The sequence below is a fragment of the Lissotriton vulgaris genome, chromosome 8 (assembly GCF_964263255.1).
Source record: "Lissotriton vulgaris chromosome 8, aLisVul1.2, whole genome shotgun sequence".
NCBI classification, from domain to species: Eukaryota; Metazoa; Chordata; class Amphibia; order Caudata; family Salamandridae; genus Lissotriton; species Lissotriton vulgaris.
This window is the reverse complement of record NC_141696.1, coordinates 51793288-51820685: the sequence shown is the minus strand read 5'-3', so window position 1 is coordinate 51820685 and position 27398 is coordinate 51793288. Positions and strand designations below refer to the sequence as shown.

At 48.1% G+C, this 27398-nt stretch overlaps 1 protein-coding gene across 1 annotated transcript in view; it reads left to right on the top strand.

Annotated features, from left to right (window-relative positions):
• Positions 1-27398, top strand: part of LOC147693361 (transient receptor potential cation channel subfamily M member 2-like) — a 1943547-nt gene that overhangs the window by 1381347 nt on the left and 534802 nt on the right. The window contains exons 18-19 of the mRNA XM_086933684.1: positions 15268-15400; positions 15481-15652. Coding sequence (XP_086789810.1) covers positions 15268-15400; positions 15481-15652 — 305 coding nt within the window. The remainder of the gene's footprint in view (positions 1-15267; positions 15401-15480; positions 15653-27398) is intronic.

Here is a 27398-nt window from a genome sequence, read left to right as displayed (position 1 = left end):
ATATTTGTTATGTTTTCCTTTTAGAGTTAAGGAAAGGCTATGTTTATTTTACATTATTATCAGGCTACAGATAGCAGAGCCTGGTAAGAGCAGTGCTCCACTCAGATTTATGACACATGTGGGTCACAGGGGTTAAGAACAGAAGCACTGAGGAATTTAACTCTTAAAGGAAAGGTGTTCTCAACTCAATATTTGAGCATGAGAACAAAATAATGTTTTGAATGAGGCAAAATTAAAATAAATAGTTAATGTAATGGTCAAGTTAACTCATTTAAATGTGTTACCTTTTCAAAGTGTTGCATTTACAAACAGCAAGCATCTTGCTCCCAGTGGCTGGTAGGCACAGTGCCATATGTAACTAAATAATACAGTCTTTCGGTTTTAAATGGGAGAAATGTAAAGTGAAGACATTTTTTCCTATGGCAATTTGTATTAATGTTTTTCTCTTTTAAATTAAGTTCTAAAATTTTATGAAGCAGGTTTCTTCACTTAAAATTCTTCGCATTCAAACAAATGGCTGTATGTTCCTTGTCAAATCAAATCAAATCAGGTGTTTGTTAAGCGCGACTACTCACATGTTAAAGTCTCGAAGGGCTGGGGTTGGGGGGGGGGGTTCGCAGGTTCCAGTCCATCAAGAAGGGGGTCTGTCAAAGAGCCAGGTTTTGAGGTTTCTTGCAAAGATGGGGAGCATTGTTATCTTTCTGAGGTGGAGCAGAAGGTCGTTCCAGGCACTGGCCGTGCGGAAGGAGAAGGAGCGGCCTCCCAATCTGGTCTTGTTATAAACATGGCACCATATATCTACAGGCCACTGGGAGTAAAAAGCCAGTGGCCACTTTCGTTCACATGGGAGAAATGAAAATACGTTTCTGTTAATCATTATAAACATTATAAACATAAAGTAAACTCTTCAGTTGAATTTTCGCCCATTTCTCATTCACACACCCCACGTATCTTGCTCCCAGTGGCTGGTAGGCACGCTGCCATATTTATGAACAATACAGCAATTTTATTTTAAATTGGAGAAATGCTAAATGCAGAACATTTTTCTATCAAGTGCAGAAAAGATTTCCTTATTATGAACATTTTGCAGGACATTTTTCAGCACTTTACGTTTCTCCCATTTTAAAAAGAAATGGTTGTATGTTTGTGTTGTACATGTATCTGTGTCACATATAACAAAATGTGTGGCCTTTGCTACAAGTGCACAAGACATGGGTTCTCAGTCACCCATACACATATATACCATTAATTCACACACATGTAGCAGCATCCCCACAGACCATGAACTCATTGATGCACATGACAGTCCTATCTTAGTACCCCTACTCACAATATTTTGTTCAAACCATGGTATCGGGCTCATGGACATAAGGTTTAAAGTCAATAAAGCTGGGCAGGGGTCAGTGGGGTGGTCTGGGTAAAATGTGGAGTTACTCAGTGATTTACACTAATTGGAAGTAGCTCTCATTACAGGAAAGGTTGGAGACCCCTGACAGAAAGGAAGTGAGCAAATGAAGATAAACTGGACAGATGGTGGAGGACACAGATCTGGCGGAGAGCCGAATTTCCACTTTCTAAAGCATGCTTTCAGCTCTACCTCAGAAGGGGGTAGAAGCTCTGAGAGCTAGCCTTCTGAACTAAATATCACAACAATAAGGGCTGGTTCCATATTGCCAGCAGAGGTTAATGTTAGTAAATAGTCGTTGGATCCTTACAATTGTATCTTAAAAAATCACTCATCCTAGTGCATCAATTAAAAACTCATTTGAATCGCAGTAGTGTTTTTTCAAGACTGGACCGGTCAGTGTTCCAAATTCTTGTGTACCTTTTGTACTTAAGCCTACTCCCAGTATTTCGATTGCCCACAAAGCTCAAATCAAATTAGAAAACTCTTTTGAGGGAGGGAAACATACTATCTCATAATTTATGCAGATGTCCATGGTATTTTAGTTGTAATCACTTAGGGTCAAAAATGTGTTTATTTTAAGCCAATTTCCAACCGTTTTGGGCAGACGCAGCCAACGTGTTTCATCCCTGATAAGGACTTTATCAGTGCATAAAAAGATACATGTATACAATGATAAGCACTTTAATAGTATTAAAGACAATTTCTCGTTTTCAATTTTATACAAAAGTTTTCCATGTATTATATTGTTTTCCAAGTTTTATATAAAAGGTGTGAAATAAGTATGTTCCATATGCACAAGCTTATTATTTAATCCATAATTGCTCAACCTTACATAATTGTTCAACATTTCGAGTGCGATAACAATGTCATGCACATCCCAACCCTAAATGTTCAACAATTATTGTGGTAATTACAACTACACACTGATTGAATGAAAGTAACAAATTGTACTATTGGAAGGGATAATATGTGGGTATCAAGAAATGGAACATCAAGATGGCGCCTGATTCAGATGACAGTACCATGGAGTCGGTACGGTAATTGACTCAAACCCAGCAGTAGGACTGAAAGCAGATTCACATGTGTTTTAAATGGTGGTGCGGCCCTACACACTATTGATTATAAAGAAAGACTTTAGTGCATAATCTCATATTGACTTCACAAGCCTGGGCAAATACATTAGAATCTATAAGATGACATACAATTTAGAAAAATCTCACTAGGGCTATACTGTGCTTCATTTCCTCACTTCTATATTGGTTCTGGCTCACAAAGGCAGCTGTGTTTGTGGTTGACATATACAGCCAGCAATGCGGATGGCCGTGATATTCAGTGGAGGCCACCAGCGCCTGTGTCTGTCCTTCTATGGTCAGGTGTTAATATCCTCTCTGACCCTTAACTTTCTATGCACTGTTTTATAAGATTATTCTGAAGTTTGTGGCAGGCCGAAGAATGTTTATGATAAACATTTAACATTGAATTGTGTGATGCCCTTTTACCTGTTTTCACTCTAGTTGGACAGTGTTCTTTTGAAAAGACATAAAAGTGACATGCAATTATCATCCTTCTAGAAAATCTATATTTCATAATAATGAGTAAACATGAAATGATCAACTACAGTGAATTAAGTACCATGATTATTATCACGTAAGCGTCATTATCGTATAGGCAAGAACAGATCAATATGAAAAGGATGTGCACTTGATTTAATCACATGTTTTCACTTTTGATTAATTAGTCAGCACCTTAGTCACAGAAGAAGAATTCAGGCCCGAAAGGTGAATAAAAAACATGGTATTTATGATTTCATGTCACTTTTGTTATTATTCCCTTCACTCCACCCTCACTCCTGCACTGCTGTCTTGTCCCTACCTTGCTTCATTTTTTAGTTTTTCAAGTTTTTTGTACCCGCCGCAATATTGGGGGGCATCCATCATAAAAAAAAAAATCAAGATGGTGATGCACATCTACTGCAGGCATATTGGAATGCTTTTGTAATACTTTAATAAACCTCATTCCAGGATGCCATTGGCAAAACCATAGGTTTCACTGCAGAGGCCTACCAGCGTTATCTGAAAGAGACACGTTAGTGATAGATTCCTTACCTTAGAATATCCCCAGGCGTCAGACTGGATCCGGAAACTTTTGCGTAGCAATACCCCTGCGCGCTGGTAGGCGTCGTCTGCGGCTCCGCGTCCGTCGTCGGCGTCGTGAGCGCCGGGATGACGTCGTCGGAGTATATAGACGGCGCCCATGCGCGCTGACGTCAGTTCTTCTTTTTTCCGCGCCAGCTAGCGCAGATCCGGAAGAAGCTCTACCCCCAGTCACTTTTTGACTGAAAACTTTTTTTTTGATCTTTTTGATCCTCTAATTAGTCGATTCTCGACTATCGGTGCCAGGGATGCCCGGGTTCAAGCCTTGCTCGAAGTGCGGCCGACTCATGTCGGTCACGGACCCCCATCGCCGGTGCCTGAAGTGCTTAGGCCTCGACCACGACGATCGAACCTGTGACGACTGCCGGGCCCTGACGTCGAAGGCTAGGCGGGAGCGGTCCCGCAAGCGTCTCGAGCTGAGGCAGTCGGCCCCGCGCCGCTCCAGGTCCCGGTCCCGGTCCCACGGGAGGTCGAGGGACAGGTCGCGAGGTCGGAGTCATCGACGTTCCGGGAGTGGTCACCGATCGTCCGGTTCCAAGTCCTCAGGTAAGAGGCATGAGAGGTCGGAGCGACGCCATCGATCCTCCGACCCGCCCCGTCGCTCGCACGATGCGACCGGGGACTCGGCGACACCGCCCACGCGGCTCCGCAGGAGTCGCAAGCGTCGCCGCCTGCCCCACACCTTCGGGTCCCTGGGCACGGCGCGTCGCAGGAGGAGGTCGAGAGGTACCTCATGGCCATGAGGGCCCTCCCTCCTCAGTCGGTTCCCGTGGCGCCTTCGGGCCGGTCGGCTCCGTCTGGAGGTCCTTCCGGGTCGGGCGCTTCGGCCCCGACGACGTCGGGTGCTTCGGCCCCGGCGCCGCTGGCGACTTCGGTCCCGGCGCCGCACGACCTCGCTGGATCCGGCTCCGGATCCGGGACCCCGCCGGTCGACCCTACGACCTCGCCGGCGCCGTCCCCTCAGGTGTCGTCCCCGGCGGCCGATGTGGTTGCCGCCCCCAATGTTTCCTACGGTCCTCCTCAGGAGTCGGAGAGGCGCCGCTGGGCGCCGATTCCGTCGGCCTTCGGAGACTTCTATCTCCACCAGGAGGCCCTGGCTGTTCATCCTGGTCTCCAGGAGCCGGGTGACGAGGAACAATGGGAGGGGTCCGAGGACCCTCTGGCACGTGATTGCCAGTCGAATGAGGACTGGACATATGAGCTTGGGGAGGCCAGTGGTATTGACACCTCGCCAGACACTGGATTTACATCGCCCCCGACTGTGGCTTCGGAGGCGGGTTCTGCTTACAGTGTAGTGTTGACGAAGGCAGCTAAGGCCTTAAACCTTCAGCTCCCCGTCGCGGCCGTGAGGACTAATCTCCTCACTGAGGTCCTCAAACAGCAGTCCGGCTCCGCGGAGCCCCTCCTGCCGTTCAATGAGGCCTTGTGTGACGTTCTTCTGGGCACTTGGTCCAAGCCCGCCACAGGCCCCCCTGTGGACAGGAACGTGGCCAGACGCTACCGCCCGGCCCCGGGCGACCCTTGCTTTTTGTCCACCCACCCCACCCCCGAGAGTCTGGTCATCCAGGCCTCCAACTCCCAGACCGCATTCCCGTCGGCCCCGCCCGACAGGGAATCCAAGAGATACGAGCAGTTCGGGAAGAAGGTCTTCTCGTCTGTGAGCCTAGGGCTACGGTCAGTGAACACCAACTGTCTCTTGGGCCGCTACACCCACACTCTGTGGGACACGGTTGCGGAGGTGCTGCCACAATGCCCTGAGGAGGTCAGGGCTAAACTCAGCCAAACCCTTGCGGACGGCCGAGATGCGGCACGCTTTTCTATCCGGTGTGGGCTGGATACCACGGACTCACTGGGCAGGGCGATGGCAACGACGGTGGCGGTTCGACGCCACGCCTGGTTGAGGTCCGCCAACTTCTCGGCCGATGTCCAGGCCACACTCCTGGACATGCCGTTTGATGGCCGTCGCCTCTTCGGCGACAAGGCAGACCATGCGCTGGAACGTTTCAAGGACTCCAGGGCCACGGCCAAGTCCTTGGGCCTTACGGCCCCACGCCAGCAATCGGGTGCCTTTCGCTCCTTTCGTGGCCACGGAAGGGGCGCCCCACCACGGACCGCCAGCCACACGCCGCAAAATGTCCAGCAGCGCGGTGGCGGACGTGGGAACCGCCGCGGCGGTGGTCGGGGTCAGCGGCGAGGCCAGTCCACACCTCCCTCAGCAGCCCCCGCCTCAAAACCTTCCTAGTCCGAGTTTTCAGGCCCATGTGACGCCTGTGGGAGGCAGGGTTCGCCATCACCTCTCCCACTGGCACACAGTCACTTCGGACAGGTGGGTGCTGCAGATTGTCCGAAGGGGTTTCTCCCTCCCCTTCGAGTCTTCCCCTCCATCCATGCCACCTCAATACCACCGTGTGTCGGGGGATCACTTGCAACTTCTGCGAGAGGAAGTTTCGGCCCTCTTGGCCAAGGGGGCCATCGAGCGCGTTCCTGGGCCAGAAGTAGGACGTGGATGTTACTCCCACTACTTTCTGGTACCCAAGAAGGGCAAAGGGGGCCTACGCCCTATCTTGGATCTGCGGAACGTCAACGGCTTCCTCCGGACGGAGAAGTTCAAGATGCTCACTTTGGCTCAGGTCCTGGCTGCCCTGGACCCAGGAGACTGGATGGTAGCGTTGGACTTGCAGGACGCCTATTTCCACATCCCCGTCCTGCCGGCCCACCGGCGTTACCTGCGGTTCACGGTAGGCCTAGAGCACTTTCAGTTTACCGTGCTCCCCTTCGGCCTTACCAGCGCCCCACGGGTGTTCACGAAGGTGATGGCGGTGGTCGCAGCCCATCTGCGCAGGCAAGGGGTGTCAGTCTTCCCCTACCTCGACGACTGGTTGTTGAAGGCGGGCTCGCCCCAGACAGTCGTCAGCCACCTCCAGACTACGGCCGATCTCCTGCACTTGCTGGGGTTCTCCATCAATGTGCCGAAGTCACACCTGTGTCCCTCTCAGAAGCTCCTTTTCATCGGAGCGGTTCTCGACTCGGCGCAGTTTCGGGTTTACCCACCCGAGCAGCGGGTTCGGGATATTCAGGCTCTGATTCCTGTCTTCAGGCCGTTATCCCGGGTCTCGGTCAGGTTGACGCTGCGGCTTCTGGGACTGATGGCCTCCTGCATCCTTCTGGTGCGTCACGCCAGGTGGCGGATGCGGGCTCTGCAGTGGGACCTGAAGTTTCAGTGGGCCCAGCATCAGGGCAACCTGTCCGATCATGTCCTGATCTCGGAGGGCACTGCGAAGCAACTGCAGTGGTGGCTCACGGACCGCGACTGGGTCAGTGGCAGACCCCTCTCCCTACCCCAGCCGGAGCACGTAGTTGTGACGGACGCGTCCCTCCAGGGCTGGGGAGGCCACATGGGAGAGGCGGAGATCAGAGGCCTCTGGTCTCCGGCGGAGTCCCGGCTCCACATCAACATTCTGGAGCTGCGGGCGATTCGTCTTGCACTGAAGGCATTCCTCCCCTCTGTCAGGGGGAGCGTGGTGCAAGTGTTCACCGACAACACCACCGCCATGTGGTACTGCAACAAACAGGGCGGTGTGGGGTCGTGGACCCTTTGCCAGGAGGCTCTGCGCCTCTGGCAGTGGCTGGAACATCAGGGCATGACCCTGGTGGTTCAACACCTGGCAGGCTCTCTGAATGCCAGGGCGGACGAACTCAGCCGCCGGTGCATGATGGATCACGAATGGCGTCTGAACTCGGACGTGGCGCAAGGTCTCTTTCGACAGTGGGGAGAGCCTTGGTTAGATCTATTCGCCACAGAAGAGAACGCGCAATGTCAGCAGTTCTGCGCGTTGGAGTTTCCAAGGCGGCACTCGCTCGGAGACGCTTTTCGTCGCGAGTGGAGCTGCGGTCTGTTGTACGCCTTTCCGCCTATACCACTTCTGCCCAGAGTGCTGAAGAAGATCAGGCGCGACCGGGCCCAGGTCGTCCTTGTGGCTCCGGACTGGGCACAAAGATACTGGTATCCCGAGCTACTCAGCATGTCAGTCGATCCCCCGATTCGTCTGCCTCTTCGGGAGGACCTTCTGTCGCAGCAGCAGGGGACGGTCCTGCACCCGAACCTGTCCAGTCTCCACCTACAAGCTTGGAGATTGAGCGGCGGCAGTTGAGGCCATTTGACTTGCCTCCCGAAGTCTGCGATATCATTCTGGCAGCCAGGCGTCCCTCCACAAAGTCGGTATACGGCTGCCGGTGGAACAGATTTGTGGCATGGTGCACAGCAAAGGCTGTGGATCCTCTCTCTGCACCCCTTTCGGAAGTGCTGCTCTTTCTTCTTTCCCTTGCCCAGCAGGGCTCTGCTCTGGGCACTCTTAAAGGGTACCTTTCTGCTCTTTCAGCCTTCTTGAGGCTACCAGATCAGCCTTCTTTATTCAAGTCCCCTATTGTAAGTAGATTTCTGAAGGGCATCACGCACATGTTTCCTCCTGTCCCCTTCGTGATGCCCCAGTGGGACTTGAATCTGGTTCTCACCTATCTGATGTGTGCTCCCTTTGAGCCACTTCATAACTGCCCTCTTCGTCTCCTTACTCTAAAGACGGCTTTCCTGGTTGCCATCACCTCTGCCAGGAGGGTGAGTGAGCTCCAGGCTCTTTCTTCTTCTCCACCTTTCCTGTCTGTTCATCCTGATAAGGTGGTGTTACGTACACGACCTTCCTTCCTGCCCAAGGTTGTCACGGCCTTCCACATCGGGCAGTCCATCACTTTGCCCACCTTCTTTCCGCCTCCGCATCCCTCGAAAGAGGAGGAGAGGCTCCACCGTCTGGATCCAAAACGTGCGCTCTCCTACTACCTGGATCGCACTCGCCAATTCCGGGTGGATGACCAACTCTTCGTTGGTTACGTGGGCGCGAAGAAGGGAAAGGCTGTGCACAAGAGGACCATCTCCAGGTGGATCATCTTGTGCATCCAAGCATGCTACTCCATGGCGAGGAAGGAGCCCCCAGCTGGATTGCGGGCTCACTCCACTCGGGCCACGGCAACGACAACTGCCCTGGGCCGCGGTGTCCCCCTGCAGGACATCTGTCAGGCAGCCACGTGGGCCTCGCTGCACACGTTCGCAAGACACTACTGCCTGGACAGTCAAGTCCGGAGGGATGGCTTCTTTGGCCGTTCCGTCCTCCAGGACTTTCTGGTGTGATATTGGTTCGCAGACCCACCACCGGGGTTGGTATTGCTGGGGTATCTATTCTAAGGTAAGGAATCTATCACTAACGTGTCTCTTTCAGATGCACAAGTTACTACTTGTGTAACGATATATCTGTAAGAGACATTAGTTAGTGATAGATTCCTTACCGCCCTCCCATCCTCCCCGTTCTGCGAACTGATATTTAGGGTTAAGGTCATCCCCTTTCAGGGCCCTAGTTTCATGGCACCAGTGTTAGTTCTATCATGGCTCTGCGTATCTGGCGCGGAAAAGCTGTGTTATCAGAACTGACGTCAGCGCGCATGGGCGCCGTCTATATACTCCGACGACGTCATCCCGGCGCTCACGACGCCGACGACGGACGCGGAGCCGCAGACGACGCCTACCAGCGCGCAGGGGTATTGCTACGCAAAAGTTTCCGGATCCAGTCTGACGCCTGGGGATATTCTAAGGTAAGGAATCTATCACTAACTAATGTCTCTTACAGATATATCGTTACACAAGTAGTAACTTGTGCGCCAATGCTTGTTGTTTCAAATACATGTAATACATATAAGGCTAGATGTATGTAGATAGCATTTTGCGATTACCTAATTGCAAATCACAAGGATTCGCAATTAGGAAATGGCAAAATGCAATATATGAAGGTGTATAGTACACCCTTTGCGATTCATAGGAGGTTGCAAATGACCTACCTCATGAATAATAATGAGGTAGGTCGCAATTTGCGACCCCCTAGAAATCGCAAAAATCACGGGTCAGTGGGACCACTACCTGCTCTTAAAAATTGTTTTACAAACATTCACACTAGGGAGAGGGTCCCTTGGCGTCCCCTTCCCATTTGTGAATGTGTTACCACCCTCTAGATTTAGGTGGTAAAATGCGAAAGTTTTGGGACCGCAATTGCGGTCACAAAACATTCATATATACTGATGTAATTCGGTATTAGGAAGGAACGCCCTAAACACGCCCCTTCCTAATACCTATTCGCAAATCCATTTTGTGATTCAGTAACAGGTTACCAAATCGCAAAATTAGGTTTGCTGCATCGGAAAGACTATTTTTGCATTCGCAAACGGGCAGATTCTGCGAATCTGCCCATTTGTGTTTGCAAAAAGGCTTGATACATCTGCATCCTAGTCCTTTAGCTCATCTTTGGTGAAAATTTGCTGAACAACAAATTATTACATAATGAGATCCTGGGCAAGGAATTGTTTCGAAACTAGTGTGCCACAAGGGAAATGTACAAAACTTTTCTGGACACACTCTTTCTCCTTACATCGCATTAATAAACCTCCACAATCATGAACATGCACAAAAGTTGCTGAGTACTGGTCTGGATGTAGATTTGCGCTAAAAAATAACATGGGGGAGCACAGCACTAGGACAGTACAGTGACATATCAAACCAATGGAATTGTGAATTCCCAGTTTCGTAGGGCCCTCTGTGTGTGGTGTTCGGGATGGTAGGGCTATGGGGAATAAGTGAGAAATGTCAAAATCAGTGCCGTGATGACAGGGGTGGCTTTGCCCTCCTTTTTTTCCAACCCATTTCAGATCATTTTTAATTATGCTATAATGTATGTTGTGTGCATAAGTGTGGGTAAGAGTGTGTTTGTGAAAGAGGGGGGGTTTGTGTAAGCGTGTGTGTATGTGAGCCTGTGTGAGTGGAAGGGACAGTCAGAGATATGAGTGGCGCTACATAGATTGAATATCAGTGAGTATGACTGAGCCAGGAGTGAAAGATTATGAGTGAGTGCAGGTCAGTGGGAGGGAGTGGGTGTGAGTTAATTAGGGTAAGAATGAGTGACTGAAAGAGAGTAAGATTGAGTGCAAGAGAGTGCGAAATAATGAGTGCAAGTGAGTGAGAATGATTAGAAGTGTGCAGCTGAGAATGAGTGGGAGTTAGTAAATGTAAACTATCACGAGAGATAATGTGATGTAATACTTGCAAGTCTTCTTTTGACCCATGCCAAATACTAGTGTTGTCACACTGGAAGCAATAATTAACAGACAGGGACCTGGCATACTAGAGATAACACTTGATAAATAAATATATATATATATATATATATATATATATATATATATATATATATATATATATATATATATATATATATATATATATATATATTATTGTCCACCAAGCACAGCAGCCGCTGTGCCAATGCACTCCAACCAGTAAATCCAAGGAAACCACGAAAACAGTGCGTGTGCTTGAAAAATTTAATTCTCCATTCGCAGTTCCAGCATACAATACACGGCAAGTATAGAACAAAAAAACCCAACGCGTTTCGGCGATGACTCTCGCCTTGCTCACGGGTAACTCGTGTATGCAAAACAAACAATAAATAAAGTTGTCTAGTCACCCTTACATATACTGTTGTGTTACGCTTTTCTTAATTGTCCAAGTGGACTAGATAAGCAAAGGTACAAAGTATCCTGACTAATAGAATATTGAAAAACCAATCAAATAAAGCTTCATAAATTCTGTGCCAAGTGGCTAATTAGCAAATTGTCCAAATATTGAAAGTGCAGGATAAATTAAAGAATATAGAGAAGATAATGTTCCGGGGTGAGTGGCTTAGAACCTTACTACACTCATCACAGATTTCTCATCCTTTCTTCCCCAGTGGGAATTTCAACCTCTATTCACTTCAGGTGACAAGTCTTCTCAAACCTGTACAGCAGCGAGAGAAAACAGAAAATACAGACAGTCAGCATTCTACCATATTATGTCAACAGCCTGAAACTACTCAAGTTATGTTCAGACAAACTCGGTACACAACTGTGCCCCGGTGATATTAGTGATTAAAATCAGTTAAAAAGATGTTGTAGTTGCAGGACATTTGGAACAAACATTGTAGTCTACATGGTTGTCTTGGTTAAATAATGTTCAGAGTTATTAGCTCAGAAATTTTACAGAAATCATTTTGAGAACCAGGACTAGTTGAGACCCCTGGAATCCCACCAAACCCTTCACTCTCCTAGGTGCCAGACCATTTCTTCCTCCGAATTCAGGCCCCCCGGAATCAAACAATCTAGATCAATGATGTACCTGTTCTCTAGTTGTCTTAATTTACGAATCTTGTCCCCCCCTCTTTTCATTTGTGGTAATTTATCTATCACAAAGAATTTTAGGAGGTTACGGTTTCCTCCATGCAAGTCTTTCTTTTCCCTCTACAGGAAAGTAGCCAGGACCAACCATCTGTATCGCAGATCAGACACACTCAGGAGTAAGGTAAGCCGAAATGAGGTGAGCATGGTCAAACCGAATACCTCTAAGATTCAAGGTTTCTATACTTGCATGAAATGCAAAGCATGCAAGTATAGTTCGAACGTCAAAAAGGTATACTTTCCTGTAGAGGGAAAAGAAAGACTCATTGAAAAGCACCTTACATGCCTGTCAGAATACTGTGTTTACGTTCTCACATGCCCCTGCAACAAAAAGTACGTAGGCAGCACCATGTTTCCTGCGAAGACTCGGATCCTGCAACATATGAGGGCAATTCAAAATAAAGAACAGAATTCCCCCGTTGCTCGACACTTCGAGGAATTGCATGGAGGAAACCGTAACCTCCTAAAATTCTTTGTGATAGATAAATTACCACAAATGAAAAGAGGGGGGGACAAGATTCGTAAATTAAGACAACTAGAGAACAGGTACATCATTGATCTAGATTGTTTGATTCCGGGGGGCCTGAATTCGGAGGAAGAAATGGTCTGGCACCTAGGAGAGTGAAGGGTTTGGTGGGATTCCAGGGGTCTCAACTAGTCCTGGTTCTCAAAATGATTTCTGTAAAATTTCTGAGCTAATAACTCTGAACATTATTTAACCAAGACAACCATGTAGACTACAATGTTTGTTCCAAATGTCCTGCAACTACAACATCTTTTTAACTGATTTTAATCACTAATATCACCGGGGCACAGTTGTGTACCGAGTTTGTCTGAACATAACTTGAGTAGTTTCAGGCTGTTGACATAATATGGTAGAATGCTGACTGTCTGTATTTTCTGTTTTCTCTCGCTGCTGTACAGGTTTGAGAAGACTTGTCACCTGAAGTGAATAGAGGTTGAAATTCCCACTGGGGAAGAAAGGATGAGAAATCTGTGATGAGTGTAGTAAGGTTCTAAGCCACTCACCCCGGAACATTATCTTCTCTATATTCTTTAATTTATCCTGCACTTTCAATATTTGGACAATTTGCTAATTAGCCACTTGGCACAGAATTTATGAAGCTTTATTTGATTGGTTTTTCAATATTCTATTAGTCAGGATACTTTGTACCTTTGCTTATCTAGTCCACTTGGACAATTAAGAAAAGCGTAACACAACAGTATATGTAAGGGTGACTAGACCACTGTTGATCAATTGTTGACAATTATAATATGAATATCCCCTTGGACAAATATTATGTATTTACTGCCAACCAACGAGAACAGGTAAACACAGGCATCCACCTCCAGTGGCAGTCGACAATGTTACTATATTATGAGTCTGATACATATGGCCGTCGTATTTAAGCCACTGGGCTTATTGTGGATACATGTAGATATATTGCATATGAACTGTGAATGTGCCAGAATTCTTTGATTTACAGTGATCGACAACTGTGTATAATGATAATATCGACTTTGGCACACTGTTATTTCACCATGCTAAGATGGCCACCATAGTGATCACTAACTATGTCCATCATTTATGTTCATGACCGAGTCACTGATCACATGTGCACTTTGGGTAAAACTTTATTTATTGTTTGTTTTGCATACACGAGTTACCCGTGAGCAAGGCGAGAGTCATCGCCGAAACGCGTTGGGTTTTTTTGTTCTATACTTGCCGTGTATTGTATGCTGGAACTGCGAATGGAGAATTAAATTTTTCAAGCACACGCACTGTTTTCGTGGTTTCCTTGGATTTACTGGTTGGAGTGCATTGGCACAGCGGCTGCTGTGCTTGGTGGACAATAATATATACAGGGCGACCTCCGCCCCTGGATTGCACCGCAGTTTTAAGGTCCCGGTGTAAACGGAGGAAGTGGGTCGATATATATATATATATATATATATATATATATATATATATATATATATATATATATATATATATATATATATATATATATATATGGTACCCATGGCAAAAGACAGGCGCAGGCATACTGGAGGTAATTCCTGGTATGGCACACCCATGGCAAAATGCTGGTGCTGGCACATTGGAGAAGATTCTTGGGCATAGAGAAGGGCAGCTGTAGCATATAGGAGTGGGTGAGACATGGTAAAATGCTGGCCTCATCACACTAGAGGAAAATCTTGACATAAGGGTCACTCATGGTAATTCCAGTTCTGGCATATTATCTGTAATTGTTGGTGTAAGGGGGAACCCTTAGCAAAGTGCTGGTTCTGGCACAATGGGGGTTCTTTTTGGCATTTGGGGTACCCATGGCACATTTTGAAAAAAAAGGGGGGTCAGGTCAGCTCCTGTGGAACGTAACTTTTATTGACTTGGCACACCATGAAAGAACATATATTTTCAATAAGTGCCCTATCATAACCTATGGCTTTTTAGAAGATTTATGTGAATAATTTGAAATGAAATGTACTATTTGACCCATTTGTTCATCATTTTCTTGTGGGGAATACCCCTTACCTAGAACCCATTCAAAAGAGCTCTAGTTCATTTGTTTTGATCCGTACAATTTAGGGCAAATGTTGTATTGCACCCCACCACTTTCAAAGATTATATCAGCACTCTGATATAGGTGTATCCAAAAGAGACATTTGTGTTGTATTTTTATAGTAATGACACAGTTGTAACGTAACTCAATTGATGTAACTTTTTGTGATATCATCTGGGTTAACGTCAAATGTCATCACTTCCTGGGAAGAATTAGGGTCAAAGGTCATATGATAACACTTCCTTTGATGTCAGTAAGGTCAAAGAGTGTGTGATGTCTCTACAGCTGTACAGCCGCAGTCGGTAGTGGGAGTACCTGCCGGGCAGTGACGTGGGGAGGGGAAGGTGCAGGGTGGGGGGGGGGGTAGTAATCTATTGCTTGTTGCGTGCACTGCATCCCCAAATGCGATGCAGTGTGTGCAACGAAATTCGTTTTATTTATTTATTTGTTTGCTTACATGTAAACCTCGTAATCCATAGATTACTACCCCCCACCCTGCCCCTACCCCTCCCCACGTCACCGCCCGGCAGGTACTCCCACTACCGACCGGTCCTGTACAGCTGCTTGTGGAATTTTGGTGAATTGATGTTCATGCGTATCTGCTAACAAGTGGAAAACATAGCAGTAGTGTGTTAGTCTTGAAAAATCATTCGACCTATCTAATTTGTAAAATAAATTTTGTACTCTATAGTGCTTCAGTTTCTGAACACCACACCATTATTTGCTCGTGTATTTTGCATGTTTTGCCTTTGCGTTTGTAATGTTCTTTTACTCCACTGCTTGCGAAGTCTTCTATTTGTTACCAATTCTCATATGTATTCATCTCTTTTACCTTCAGATTCTTTAAAAGAACTCTCTATGCAGGGAAAATAATTTTCTCTGTGGATTTTATTCTGTTCAGCTTTCGTCTGATGGACATGTTTGCAGTTAACAAGTTCTTGGGGCCCAAGATTATCGTCATGCAGAAAATGGTAAGAAGCATAAAAACTATACATTATGTCCTTGCTCAAAGTCTATGGATCCCTAATTTGACTCCCCGTTGCCGTTACAGATGACAGATGTTGTGTTCTTCCTCTGCATATTGTTCGTCTCGGTCTTGGCCTATGGAGTCTCTAAGCAGGCCATCCTGGTTGAGAACGAGCAACGCTGGGGCTGGATTCTCCGAAATGTCATTTATGAGCCCTACCTCATACTGTTTGGAGAAATCTCAGATGTTGTTGATGGTAACTAATATATTTTGCAGATTTAAATACTTAGCTCTTTTGTTGGGGTTGTTACAGCTTTGCCTTATACAGATATGTTGCAATGTTTCAATAAAATTGAGCATTGTTTCCAGTTTTAGGGCCTCTTTACGATTTATGCAGTGTTGCATGAGATTACTGCTACTATGGAGTATATTTCTGAGGGTCAGAAGTACAGGCTATCCTGAGCTTTATTCTATTTGTGAATGGGAAATATCCCCTGAAATACTTTATTTGTGCACCAATTAACCATTGTTTATCTCAGAGATTTCTGGCGATGTCCGCATGCAAAAGGAAAACTGACACAAAATCTCAATTTTCTGCCGGGTCACATTGATACTGTGTGACAGTGTAAGAAGGAGAGGAGCATAGCAGTGTTATAGTCAGAGGTTTAATATTCTACAATTATAAGATCCTGGGCCTCATTTTTGACTTGATAGAGTGGAGGCTCTGCCCCAAAGTGGCCTAGCTCCTAGTCCTCAAAACTGCAGTTGCCCACCTCATTTCGGTGTGGAGGAAGCTTCAGGTTTCTGACAGAAGAGCTTCAGCTGGCTCCACCATTTGAAACGTCTTTCCTGTGCCCATATGCAAAAGGACCACTTGTATCACAGCAACACAATACCTGCTCTATTTAGGGTAGCCAACACCCGCTGACTTTTCCTGCCTGGGACTAACATGCAAGGCATGGTGGACCCAGGCAAGAAAGAAGGAGAAATGTTCTTAACGTGCTGCAAGAAAACTTCCCTTGCATCAACATTTCCTCTTTTTTTCTGCAGAGTGAACCCTTCTCCCACCCGCACTGGTGTTTTTTTCTGCAGAAAAAATAATGCAGATTGGCCACCATGAAATGGCAACCTGATTTGCATGCTTTTTTACTAAAATCTCCTGCCACACTGGTGTAAGCACTTTTTCCAACAGTAATTCTGACAAGCTGGTGAGGATCTCTAATTCTTCAGTATTGGATCTTTCATAGATTCAGATGCTTGAATCATCCCCGTCGTCGTAGTGGGAGTCCCATGGTATCCTTATAAAAGCAGTAGATAATACTATCATAGGCTACAATGCGATGAACAGACACTGCAATAGCCTATCCATTTTCTTTTGTAAAAAAGAACGAAACTTAAGTAATAGCCAAACAGACAACAGCACCCTGTAGAACACTCCCAAAGGAGGCTGAGTTGCTCAGATTTTCTACTGCATGCAGTGTGAGTCTCCCTGAGCTCCGCTTAGTTTTTTCTTTCAAACTACCAGATACCTTTTAGAAAATGTCGGATTGTTTGAAGAAAGGTCTCTTCAGGTCGTGTGGAACATTTGGAAAGAAGAAGCTCTTAGCTGAAGATCCTCATAAGAACTGGATTTGCTGTTTGTAACCCCAGCATTAGGGAAAGGACTGCACGATTTGTAGAACCTCCTCAACCAAAACCCTTAAAGATAGAGAGTGTAGGTGCTGATTTGGCTAAAGAGACTTTAAAGTAAATCTGATGTGGGGGCGTGGCTTGCAGCATGGAGGAGTGAGACGTGCCTCGGCTCGGCTCCCGGTATGCTGCGTTGATCCGACGATTATTACCTTCCAAAACTTCCTAAAATAGCCTAAAACTGTAACCTAGGCTAGCCCTGATACCTTTGCTACAGCAAAACTGAGTAGTTTGCCGGACTATGACCGGCAATCGGCCGGGGAGAAAAGAACTCTGGAGCGGTGCGGCCGCAGCAAGATGGCGACCGGGCGAAAACTGACGGCCTGGCTCTGACTCCGCCCGAGCACCAGAAACTCTTGCCGGGGGGCCTCCCCAGACATCGGTGCCAGAGAGAGGTCGACACTGATGGAGGAGGACGTGGGTGCCCACACCACACCACTGCATCCAGCGAGTGCCCATTTGGGGTTTGGTGGGGACCGTCGACGAAGCCGGCCTGGGGGGATCCCCGAGGGCCCTCGCCGCAGGAGCGGAGCCCGAGCCGATTGAGCGAGACTGGAGGGAGGCGCTGCAGAGAAGAAGGGCGAGACACTCCCCGTCCCTGGGGATTGAAAACAGTGACCTGGCCCGAGGGGTTCTTGAGGAATTTCCACCACGGGGCTGCGAGACCGGCCCGACCGCGTGGCTGCCCTCTGCCTCCGGGACTCGACGCATGGCCTGAGAGTGAGACCGACCTCGGAGGACCCACTTTGGTCACACAGTACCGGATCCCTGAACCCACTCTGCTGAATCTTCTGGAGACACACCGTCGCCATTCCCTGGTGGGAAAACGACACACCCCGCGGCGGACGCACGGCCCGACACGAACCGGGCGCTCTACATATCCCCAAGAACACCTCGCCATACAAGAGGAGCAACATGGGGAAGAGAGATCCGCCTGCAAAGTCGTCCAGGCAGGAAACCATTGAAACCTACGCCACGGCACGGACACAAAAGGAGATGCCCCAGAACCTCCTGGAAACACACACAGACAAGCCCAGGGTTTTGGAGGCGATCCAGGCCTCCAGGACAGATATCAAGGCCTCTGGAGCAGCACTTGAGACCAAAATAGGCGAGGTGGGCTCCGAGGTTCTGTTACTACGCCAGGACTTCCGGAATCTCACCGAAAGGGTGACTACGGCGGAATCAAGAATTAGTGAAACAGAAGACTCTATCACAACCCTCCGTAAGGAAGTGGCGGAGCTGCAGGCGTCCCACAGGCAACTGCTATGGAGGGTGGACGACGCCGAAAACAGGGCGAGGCGAAACAACCTCCGATTCGTAGGCTTTAGGGAAGGCATTGAGAAGACGGATGTTGTGGCCTTCCTACAGGACTGGCTACGTCTCACCTTCCCACAGGCCCAGTTCTCTAACTGCTTCATCATTGAAAGGGCGCATAGGGCGTTACTAGCGAAACCGCCTGAGGGAGCAAGGCCACGGCCGATAATTGCGCGCTTCTTGAACTATACCGATAGAGACCTTATCCTCCGAGAAGCCAGAAGGAAAGGAGAACTCAAGTTCGAGAACACCAACATCATGATTTTCCCTGATTACAGTCAGGATGTCCAAAAACAGAGAAGATCATATGACTCAGTTAAGGCTAAACTTCGAGAACTCCATATCTCGTATATGCTGCTCTTCCCGGCGAAACTGAAAGTGATGGTCAAAGGAAAGTCGCATTTCTTTAACCGCCCGGAGGAGGCCTGGCACTGGCTAGAAGAGAGACCCTTGCTTCGAGAAGCTGAGGAGGAGGGCCGCAGAATCCGAACAGAACTAGCGGCTCCAAACTTTCGGAGGAACTCGCCTAAGGCTCAAAGATCCCAAATTCCGATAATGCGGCGGGGCTCACACCCGTCGCCTTATCCGGACCCGCATGCGGCAGGACGAGGAAGAGGGGGCCGCGATGCGCCTCTCGCCGACCCCAGGGATCAGAGGACTAGATCCGGAGGCCTAGCTCATCCACATGACGCCGACGCCGGAGGCCTGGATAGCGAACTATTGTCGGAGGTAGAGGACTCGACGGACCGCTCAACACACCCGCTATTCGAGGTAATTCGCGAGATGGAGCAGGGTGCTACTGGCGGAACAGATGAACAGGACATTGACACACAAGATTCGCAATCGTGAGGAAGATTGGACCTTACATCCGTAGCAGCAGCACGCCGCTGCTGGTGCCTTGCAAGTTATAAGCCCTTTTATATTTCTTTTTCTTTTCCATTGACTTAGATCACTGTTTACGGGGTAATGCTGATGGCCCTGTGGTCTTGCTTATCTCTGGCAAGGCGGGACACGCTCCACAGGGCACCCACAAAGACAATAGCCCTGGTGGAACTCAAGTTTGAATCCTGGATATAGTTTGATTTGGGATCCTGTGGGTGGGCGACAGACCTTTACCACCTGAAAGTCCTATTGGTTACTGGATACACGAATGGGCTGGACGGGGGGGAAAGGCGGGGAGGGGGAAAGAAGGGGGGGAACAGTTGAAACAGTTCTGTTGGGGGGACCTTTGTTGGGAGGGGGGGGAAAGTTGGTTAACTGCAGTCAAATTTATTGGTGCCCTATGCCACGCCTCCGCACTGAACGTCATTCCCACATCACTAGAGGTGCCCCTGGGTACGCCACAACACAATGCACGAATGCCTGGGCCGCTTACCATATGGGGGCTGCCCGCCTGACCACACCAAGCCCAAATCATGTTAGGTGACCACGACGCACACGGGGAGAGCCGGGGAGGGATCAGCATCTTGTCCTGGAATGTGAATGGCTTGGGCAGTAAGATCAAGAGAGGCCTGGTTAACTCGTACCTGAAACGTAAAGGCCCAGACATCACGCTCCTACAAGAAACCCACCTCAAAGGTACTAAGTGCGGCTTCCTAACCAGAGGACTTTTTAAGCTGCTAGCACATGCAGGATACACTTCAGACTCTAGAGGAGTCGCCATTATTCTGAAAAAGACCACTCCATTTATCATAACACAAACATGGACAGACCCCCAGGGAACATACGTGGCTATCAAGGGGATATGGAATAGATGCGTTTATACTATAGTTTCAGTCTATGCACCGCCGAAACTCCAGGCTCCCACACTTAGGAAAGTAGCGGATATACTGCTGGAAACAGCCGATACCAGACAGATTGTAGGGGGAGACTTTAATGACGTGTTGGATGTCTCTAAGGATAGATCAGGCACGACTCAGAGGGTGGGGACACAGACCCCCTTGTCCCAATGGTCGACCAACCTCGGTCTCACGGAGGCATGGAGGTGGCTGCACCCCGAGGCGCGGGTTTACTCGTTCTTCTCGGGCGCCCACCAGGCCTTCTCGAGACTTGTCTATGTCTTTATGGCCCGACAACACTTGACAATACAAGATGTAGCAGAATATAAAGCTAGAGGAGTATCAGATCACTCACCGCTGCTGATCAGACAGGGGGCAAGACGCCAGGGAGATGGGAGACAATTGCACTTGACAGCATGGGATCTGCAAAACCCAAATGTCATACGGGGACTCAGAGCGGATAGCAAAGTCTATATTGCCAAAAACGAAGGCTCGGTGACCTCGAAAGTGGTCTCAGTCATGAGAGATAGGGCGAAGCATAGGTTGGCGGAGGAACGAAGAAAGCTCAACTCTGAGGCAGAAATCATCGAGCAGGACATATTAGAATTGGAAAGGGAATGCCAGAACTCGAGAGACCCAGTGGCAATCAGGAGACTCACATATAGACAATCACAATATAGAGAACTGGTGACAGGAGAGGCGAAAACTCAGGCACTAGCTACCCTGCATCGCCTATATGATGTGGGGGACAAGTCTGGTAAACTCCTGGCGTGGGTTAGCAAAAAAGAACGGGCGGAGAGATGGGTGGAGCAGATTAAAGACCCTCAGGGGACGACACTCCAATCAGACACGCATATAGCTGAGGCATTTGCAGACCACTATGAACACTTCTATGAGGCTAGAGATTTAGGGACATGTGAAGAGGCACTGCAATATATGGACCAAACTGACCTCCCGACTCTGTCCATTGAGGACGCAAAAACAATGGACTCCGATATTACTCCTGACGACATTTCTGCAGCACTGGCCAAACTGCGACCGGGGAAAACACCAGGCCCCAATGGCTTCCCAGCCGAATTCTTTAATCGTACGGCTGACCTTGTAGCGAAACATCTGAAGGGCCTGTATGAGGATGCCCTCCGGGACGGAAGGCTCCCTCCTGACCTGACCGTGGCTACCATTGTCCCTATCCACAAAGACGGCAAACCAAAAGAGTCTTGCGAGTCCTATCGTCCCATTTTATTATTAAACTCGGAAACAAAGCTACTGGCCAATATCCTGGCGATGAGATTGCGACTGGTGATATCGCAGCTGATCCACCTTGATCAGACTGGATTTATACCAGACAGGGCTACCAGACTGAACCTCAGGCAAACTCACAACTGGCTGCAAGAGGTCCGAGACAGAGAAGACCCGCACTGGTTCCTGTCCCTAGATGCGGAAAAGGCCTTCGACGCAGTACACTGACCGTTCCTGGAGGTAACCCCTACAGGAATTCGGCTTCGGACCAAAATTCCAGAAGTGGGTGCAACTGCTGTACACTGAACCGAGGGCTAGGGTGAGAGTAAACAACGTCCTATCGCGGGAATTCCAAATTCGAAGAGGGACCAGACAGGGATGCCCCCTCTCCCCACTCTTGTTCGCCCTAACGATAGAGATCCTGGCGGCTAGAATGCGCCAGAATCCGGTCATCAGGGGATTTCAACGGACCCAAGGAGATTTGAGCGAGGAAAAGATCTCGCTATATGCGGATGACGTACTTCTATATATAACTTCACCGGGGACGTCGATCCCGCAGCTCTTTCACGAACTGGAATTATACGGTGACCATGCCGGATACCGAATAAATTGGCATAAATCGGTCTTATACGACCATGCAGGGAGAGATGCTTGGTCGGACCTTCCAGGAAGGCTGCTCACTACAACGGAGGGCTTTCAATATTTAGGGGTGTACCTCACCCTGGATAGACATGTTTCGTACACCCGTAACATTGAGCGCATCATGGTGAACTCCAATGCTGATATGGACGGCTGGAGGCTCCTCCCACTCACTCTCCTAGGCCGAGCGGCTTTGTACAAGATGATTACTCTCCCCAAGTACTTGTACGCCCTTCAAAATGAGTACTATCCCCTCCCCCCAAAAGTCTTCCCCAAGATACATGCAGACCTTCGGGCCTTTATACGGCTGGGTAAACAACCTAGGGTGGCCCTGACCACCCTACAGAGGCCCCAATATAGTGGGGGGATTTCACTTCCGAATCTGGAGGCATATTACTGGGCAGAACACCAGGTACCGATCAACGAATGGATACACGCACAGGCAGATCATCCTTCTTATGCACTAGAGCGCCACAAACTAGCACCCAGACACATTCTTTCCTATTTATATGGGAGGCATGGCCGGAAACGTCTTCTACCGGCAACTGAAATTACCTTTCTTGCCTGGAGGGCATCCACAAAACGCATGGGGTGGGACAGAAAGCCATCAAAACAAACACCAATCTGGCACTGCACGTGGCTGACGGAGAACCACAAATTAACAGGTTATAGGAGGTGGGACGACATAGGGATCTCTACGCTAGGAGATGTAATTGCCATAGGGCAACTGAAAACATTTGCGGCTTTGACCACGGAATTCGGCCTACACCCCACACAGAGGTACAAATACACTAAATTGAAACATGCATGGAGGGCCCAGAACGTTGACACCGTCGACCTGGTAGAATTCGCCCCACTTGAAGGCAGGCTCCTACAGGAACACATCCAGCAAAAGGCGGTATCTCTAACTTATAAGATCCTCTCGAATAACATGTTGGGGGACTTGGCCAAGCTTCGACAACAATGGGAGGCGGAAGTGGGAGGCATGAAGGACATTGATTGGGAATTGGTCTTAACACATCCCAGAGAGGTGGCAGTTAAATCCCGACTCCGCCTTATCCAATTTAACGTATTACATAGAACCTCTTTTGATAGAGTGAGGCTCCAGAAAATGGGGAAGATAGACGATGCTAAATGCCTGCGATGCCAGGACCCCAGGGGGGACTTCTTTCATGTCTTATGGTCGTGCTCTAAAATACAGAGGCACTGGTCAGATGTTTTTACGGAACTATCAGCAGTCCTGGAAAGTCAATTACAGGCTGACCCCAAGCTGGCTCTATTGGGCATGACAATCGATGTGGATCTTCCACGACCTCTGCTGACCTTCTTGGTACTGGCCTTAGTAGTGGCCAAGAGGGACATTGTGAAATACTGGGGGGCACCGGAGATACCAACTCTGGAAGAATGAGAGGCCTAGATATGTACATGGCGGCAGAGAGAGTTACTTACAAGGCAAGGGGGTGCCCTAGGAAGTTCCGAAAAGTATGGGAAAATGGAGAAGCTATCACGGATTGGATGCTGGACTGTAATGGGTCACTACGAGAGAAGCATATTGGAAGACAAAGAGATTTTATGATAATTGTAATGTTGATGATACTTTGGACAGCCCATCTAGTGGTCACTTTGTATGTGAACTTTATGCTTCAATATGGGTAATGAATGGGGGGGACGGCGGGTGCGGGGGGAAAACAATGTGCACTTTATTGTAGAGATGACTGCAGTGTTCAGTTTTTGGAGAAAAATGCTAATAAAAACGGTTTAAAGTAAATCTGATGTTGTCTCTAATGAAGAAGGAAGCTCTACCTCAGATACCTCTCTGGAAAAATCTAAGAGGAGAGAGAGGTCACAATCATGTGAGGGTAATAGAACAGCTACTAAAAAATCGCTTCGTGAAGCAACATGTCCCTCACAAAAAGGAAAGCATCGGGGGTGGTCTCGCCAGCAGCAAGATTGCGGCACTCTAAGCAAGCTCTGCCGGCTGAACGAATAAATCCACCAGAATCCGCGAAGCAGGTTAGAGATCCAGCAGCACGGAAAGCAGACCCGAATTGCTGACTGACTCTAGAGGCCGCACTGCTGTTTTGCTGAGCCCAGCACTCCCGGGACATTGAGAACGCCATAGGCTGTTTGGGGTCAAAATCTGGTGCAGCGGGAACTGAGCTGGGACCATTCCTCAGCCCAGCCCCTCCTAGGTAACCCCTTGAAAGAACAGGCTCAAATGTCCCTGCTTGAGACAATACACCAAGAGATCCTGGCACATAGGGAAGAAACGCGCCAAGACAGTCGGAAATCACAGGCTGCGATGAGAAAAATGCAGGGAGTGGTGCGAAAGCTTTCTAAGGCTTTTGCCACCACGGGGGACAGAGTATCAAATTTGGAAGAGCGGGTGGTGGCAACTGAAACCGAGATGGCAGAGGCTGTATCCAAGGTCGATGCTCAATGTTCCCAAGTGATAGATATCCAGTGGAAGCTGGAGGAGATGGAAAATAGGCTTCGAAGAAATAACCTGAGAGTCTTAGGAATTCTGGAGGGAGTGGAAGGATCAGACATCAGAGCCTATATCATAAATCTTTTCCAGTAAGCCTTCCCTGAACTGTGTAGTTGGGATTGGCAGAAGGAGCTACAAAGAGTGCACCACACCCCTTTTAAATTAAGCAGGAACGCTAAGGAAGGGGACAAACCCCGGGCGGTGCTGATATTTCTGGGCAACTTCGCACTAAGACAGGCGATAGCGGAGAGGGCAAGACCGGATGCCAGGAGTAACTGTGATGGGGTGTCGTTTTTCGTCCGCCCAGACTTTTGCCACGTGACCGTGGAAAGACGCTGGTGTCTTAGGGGGCTGATAAAGCCCTTTCAAGACAGGAAACTACAGGCTTATTTGATAAATCCTGCCCAGTTAAAAATCATCAATGAAGGAAAAACAATGTACTTTTCATCGGAAGTCAAGGCCAAGGAGTATCTTGATAGCCTGGGCAAATAGACAGAGACAATAGATTCACCTCTTGGGGGTTATCCAGTATGGTATAAATGAGTATAAATGGGTGGAAATAGGCTACTAGATATGGGATAGGGGCTTCAAATGCGTGGATATTCTTTCTGTTTTTCCTTTTCCTGTTATATGGGCTCTATGGTACTAAAGAGGAGTTCTTGTGTTGTCCTCACCTCATAAACTGCATGTCCGTCACATGCACAGACAAGATCTGTGCGCCTCACTGAGTGGGGGGGAGAGGGGGGGTGTTGGTGAGAAGGGGGGTGGGGTGGAGGGGTGGGGGGGGAGGTGGGGGTGGAGGTGTGGGAAAAGTTGAAAATCGAAAAAGGGAGTTTAAAGTGCATCACATTGGTTTTGAATGTATTCGGACACGGGGAGCAGATGATAATAACTAGTAGACTTAAGGTACAGGGTATGCTGATATGTCAAATTAAAAGCCAGGATGTCAGACATTAAAATCTGTACAGTAAATGTGGGGGGCTAAATGACTGGAGGAAAAGACAAAGATTGGCCCACTTTGGTAAATTTCATAAAATCGATGTTCTCTGTCTCCAGGAGACGCACCTCCCCTGGGCAAAGAGGAACCTTCTGTTTTTAAATGGGTTTGACTTGGCTGCCTATTCATCGCAATCCTCAATGATCAGAGGGGTAGCCATTTTGGTTAGGAAGTCTCTGGGAAGTGTTAAAAGGGTGAAGGCAGACAGTTGTGGCAGATGGGTGATCGCAGAACTTGAATTGGGCTTTACCCTATGCGTGATATATGGCTCAAATGGTGACGACCCAGAGATTTTTGATTTTCTGGAGGTTGAATTAGCTGGTTGGTTGACACGGGTAATAGTATGTGGAGATTTAAATATCTCAGCTAACTGGGACGAGAATGTAAAGTATGTTGGTCGGAAGCCCCGGGTCTTTAGGTCTATTAAAGCACTGATGGAATCGCTGGGTTTAGTGGACGTTTGGGGTACTAAGGAGCCCCAAAACCCTGGTTTTACTTATTTTTCAAACCCAGCCCAGAAACATTCAAAGTTGGACTATCTGTTTATTTCCTCTTCGGAAATTAATAGAGTTGTCATATCTAAGGTGCCGAGGGTGCTCTCGGATCACAATCCCTTGTTAATTATATATCAAAGGATGTCTGGCGAAAGGGCGAGATCTCCATGGTCCTTTGAGAGGAGATTATTGGAGGATGCTAGATTTGTTACCCATATTAAGAGCTGGTCCGATGATTTTTTCTCTGCCAATAGGTACAGCTCATCCTGCAATATAGTATGGGATTCCTCTAAAGCGGCCTTGAGAGGTGAAACTATTCGTTTTTCAGCGAAATTAAGGAAAGAGGACAGGATGGCTGAATCTCAATTATTAGATAGGCTTACAATTATTGAAGAAGAGCATGTCAAGGCTACCACTACGGGCGGGGATGCTAGCAGTAGTCACAATGCGCTTACGGCCATTAAGGCAGACCTTTAGAAAATTATAACTCAGAAGGCGATTGGGGAATACCAGGCTACAAGAACCAATCGGTATGAAACTGGAGAACACGCCGGTAGAGCCCTGGCTCTCCGTCTTAGGCAAGAGCAGTCTAAAAATGTAATCTCGAAGATAGTTGTAAGGGGTAGGGAATATACAGAAGTAAAAGAGATTCTACAGGTGTTTAGAGACTTTTATCAGAGACTATATGATGAGGAGACAAGAGATGGAGGACAGCAGGTAAATATGGGTGATACAGGTCCGCGCCTTGAAGCCTCAATTCAAGAAGAACTTGATAGGGATATCTCCGAATTGGAAGTAAAGACTGCCCTTCAGGAGCTAGCCTCAGGGAAGGCCGTCGGACCTGACGGCATTCCCTTGGAAGTATATAAACGCATTGAATCAGAAATTATTGTTTTGCTGGTAGACCTTTTTAATGGGATTGTTTGCACTGGGCTGACCCCGGATTCATGGAAAGAGACGAACATCATTATATTCCATAAAAAAGGAAAACCTAGTGAGAATCCGGGGTCTTACCGACCAATCTCATTGATCAACTCTTATACCAAGCTTTATCCGAAGATCTGGGCTTTGAGGTTGGGCAGGATTATTGGCGGTCTCATCTCCCCTTGGCAGCATGGGTTTGTCCCCGGCCGTGGCACGACAGATCATACCAGTAGAGCAATTGCTCTATTTGACGCCCATGCTACCACGGGAGACGGGATGGCCATGATCCTGCTTGATGCAGAGAAAGCTTTCGATCGGGTGGTCTGGAGCTTTCTCTGGGGGGTTTTGGCAGGAAGAGGATTTGGGCAGAAAACTATTAGAGCGCTCAGAGCGATGTATCAAGACCCAGTTGCTAGAGTTACGGTCATGGGCGAGAAATC